The sequence below is a fragment of the Arachis ipaensis genome, chromosome B02 (genome assembly GCF_000816755.2).
Source record: "Arachis ipaensis cultivar K30076 chromosome B02, Araip1.1, whole genome shotgun sequence".
Taxonomy (NCBI): domain Eukaryota; kingdom Viridiplantae; phylum Streptophyta; class Magnoliopsida; order Fabales; family Fabaceae; genus Arachis; species Arachis ipaensis.
In genome coordinates, this window is record NC_029786.2 from 8,961,883 (window position 1) to 8,964,283 (window position 2,401).

General features: G+C 31.4%; 1 protein-coding gene across 1 annotated transcript; it reads left to right on the forward strand.

Moving 5' to 3' along the window:
• Nucleotides 1,730-2,400, forward strand: LOC107626773 (ethylene-responsive transcription factor ERF036-like; the record flags this gene model as incomplete). Its single annotated transcript, XM_016329674.2, has 1 exon — nt 1,730-2,400. A coding segment is annotated over exon 1 (549 nt), but the record flags the coding sequence as incomplete, so codon positions are not given.

The following is a 2,401-nucleotide window of genomic DNA, read 5'->3' on the forward strand; positions in this document are numbered from 1 at the left end:
ATTTAAATTTTTAATATTTACTTAAGTGAACGAGTGAATTAATTATTTGACTAACATAAATTATTTATAATTACCGATTTTTTAATGTAACAAAAAAAAATCAAGAGATTAAACGCATATCATAGTTGACCATATGAGAATAAAAACTGGTCTTGGAGCAATGATTGGCCCACAATAATAGCATGTGCAGCAGCAGCAGCATGTGTATGTCAGCCATGTTTCGTGTTAGAAAGCAAATCCACCTCTCAACACTCTCAAACTAAACCCTTGCTCTGTCAATATTATTCGTAGGCTTTCAGCATAATACACACATATATTTAGTTAAATAATAAAAACATTATTAATTATTATTAACAATTATATAGAGATATATGCATATGATACATACATGTTGCTGTACCGTGATTAGAACAATTTGAGTTTTTATAGTTATTAGAACGGAATAGTGATATTAATGTGTGTTGCATTTGTTGTCTTCTTCCCTTGGTACCAAAACCAAGCCACGTGGGTTGGCTCAAGTGGTGAAACTCCAAGCATACCTCTTTTGAAAGAATTTAATTTCAACCAGAGATTCTAAGACAAGAGTCTTGATTCTATTGGTTATGCTACGCATGCATAACAACTGTACCTAAATTAAATAATAAGTATGTCTATGTGTATGTATATGGAATTGGAACTATCTCTACCAGAAGGCCAGATCAGTAGGTTAATTATATTAATTAATTAGTTAATTAAGACATATATACAATTTGGTCAAGTTGAAGAGGACATACCAACGAGCTCATGGTTTTTTAATTTTCGGTGAAGGGGAGCATTGATATTATGGTAGTATTTGTTTTTAGAAACTAAAATTAAGATTGAAAGATTGAAATTTATTATTATGTTTGGTGGTTAGTAATTGAAATTAAAATTTTAGTCTTTTTAATATCTTTAAAAAATAGAATTAAAAGGAATTTAAAATTTTTTAGATTGAAAATTAAAATTTTAATAATATTTTTTAAATTTTAATTCTATTTTTTAATTTTTATATTTATTTTAAATTAAAATAATATTTAGACATAATTCGATTTATTACAAACATAATATATAAATTTAATTTAGTTTTTATTTTTTAATATCTGTCTTTCATTTTCAATTTCTTTTTTAAATGTAATCTATACATATATGCTAAGCTAACTAATAATTGAATATTTTATAGTTAAAAGGGTATATATGTATTCATAACCAACAAGGGTAGAGAAATAAATAAAAGAAGATATTATATACATTATATAAGTCATACATAAAGTTGAAGGTATTGGTATTAGACGAATAATAAAAGAATTTATCAGGTCTCTGGTTAGCTGGATCCGCCACAAGCTAAGAGTGTGATAAATATATATAAGTCAGAGAGATCATGATGCATAGACCATTATATTCATGTAATTAAAATCATGATTGAAATCAATTCACATATATTATATTACCAATTAAAGGGCCTACCACTTATACATCAACTAACACACAATGAGGAGTTGTTCATTCTTAATAGGAGAAAACTGTGCAAACACATGGAAAATAGAAACGGAACGGATATGATAATAATAATAATAATAATAATGGAAATAATGTATTATATGAATAATGGTTAGAATTTAGACACTAGGGACGAAAGCACAAAGGACAAAGGTTAATAGTACCATCTTTTCTTCTTTATTTTCTTTTTCTTTTTTTCTTTATATCTTTTTCTTTTCCCACTCTCTCTCTCTCTCCCTCTCTTTGTATAAATGGTATTCCTTTTGAGAAGAAAAAAAAGCCAAACAAACATCGATCTATATCGATCTATACATATAGATCAGAGTCGAAGGCATCATGGAAGCCTCATTATCCCTCTCAATCTCTAATAATCTTCAAAATCAAAACATGGAAACCAGTAGTAATGATGCTCCTTCTCCTCATCAAGTAGAACACAACAACACAAGCACGACGAGTTCATCAACAGAAGAAGAAGAACCATTAGGAGGAAAATCAAAGAAGAAGAGGGAGAGAAGTAGTAGCAGTAGTAGTTGTAGTAGGGAGAGTGAGAAGCACGCGACATACAGGGGCGTGAGGATGAGAAACTGGGGGAAGTGGGTGTCAGAAATAAGGCAACCGAAAAAGAAAAACAGAATATGGTTAGGCACGTATCCAACTGCCGAAATGGCGGCAAGAGCGCATGACGTGGCAGCCTTGGCGATCAAAGGTGATTCCGCATTCCTCAACTTCCCTCAACTTGCATCTCTTCTTCCACGCCCTGCAACCACTTCGCCTAAAGATATCCAGGTTGCTGCTGCCATCGCCGCCAATGACACCGACTTTCAGTTTCATCAACCACCACCTTCTTCTTCTTCCTCCTCTTCATCTTCTTCTTCATCACAAGAAC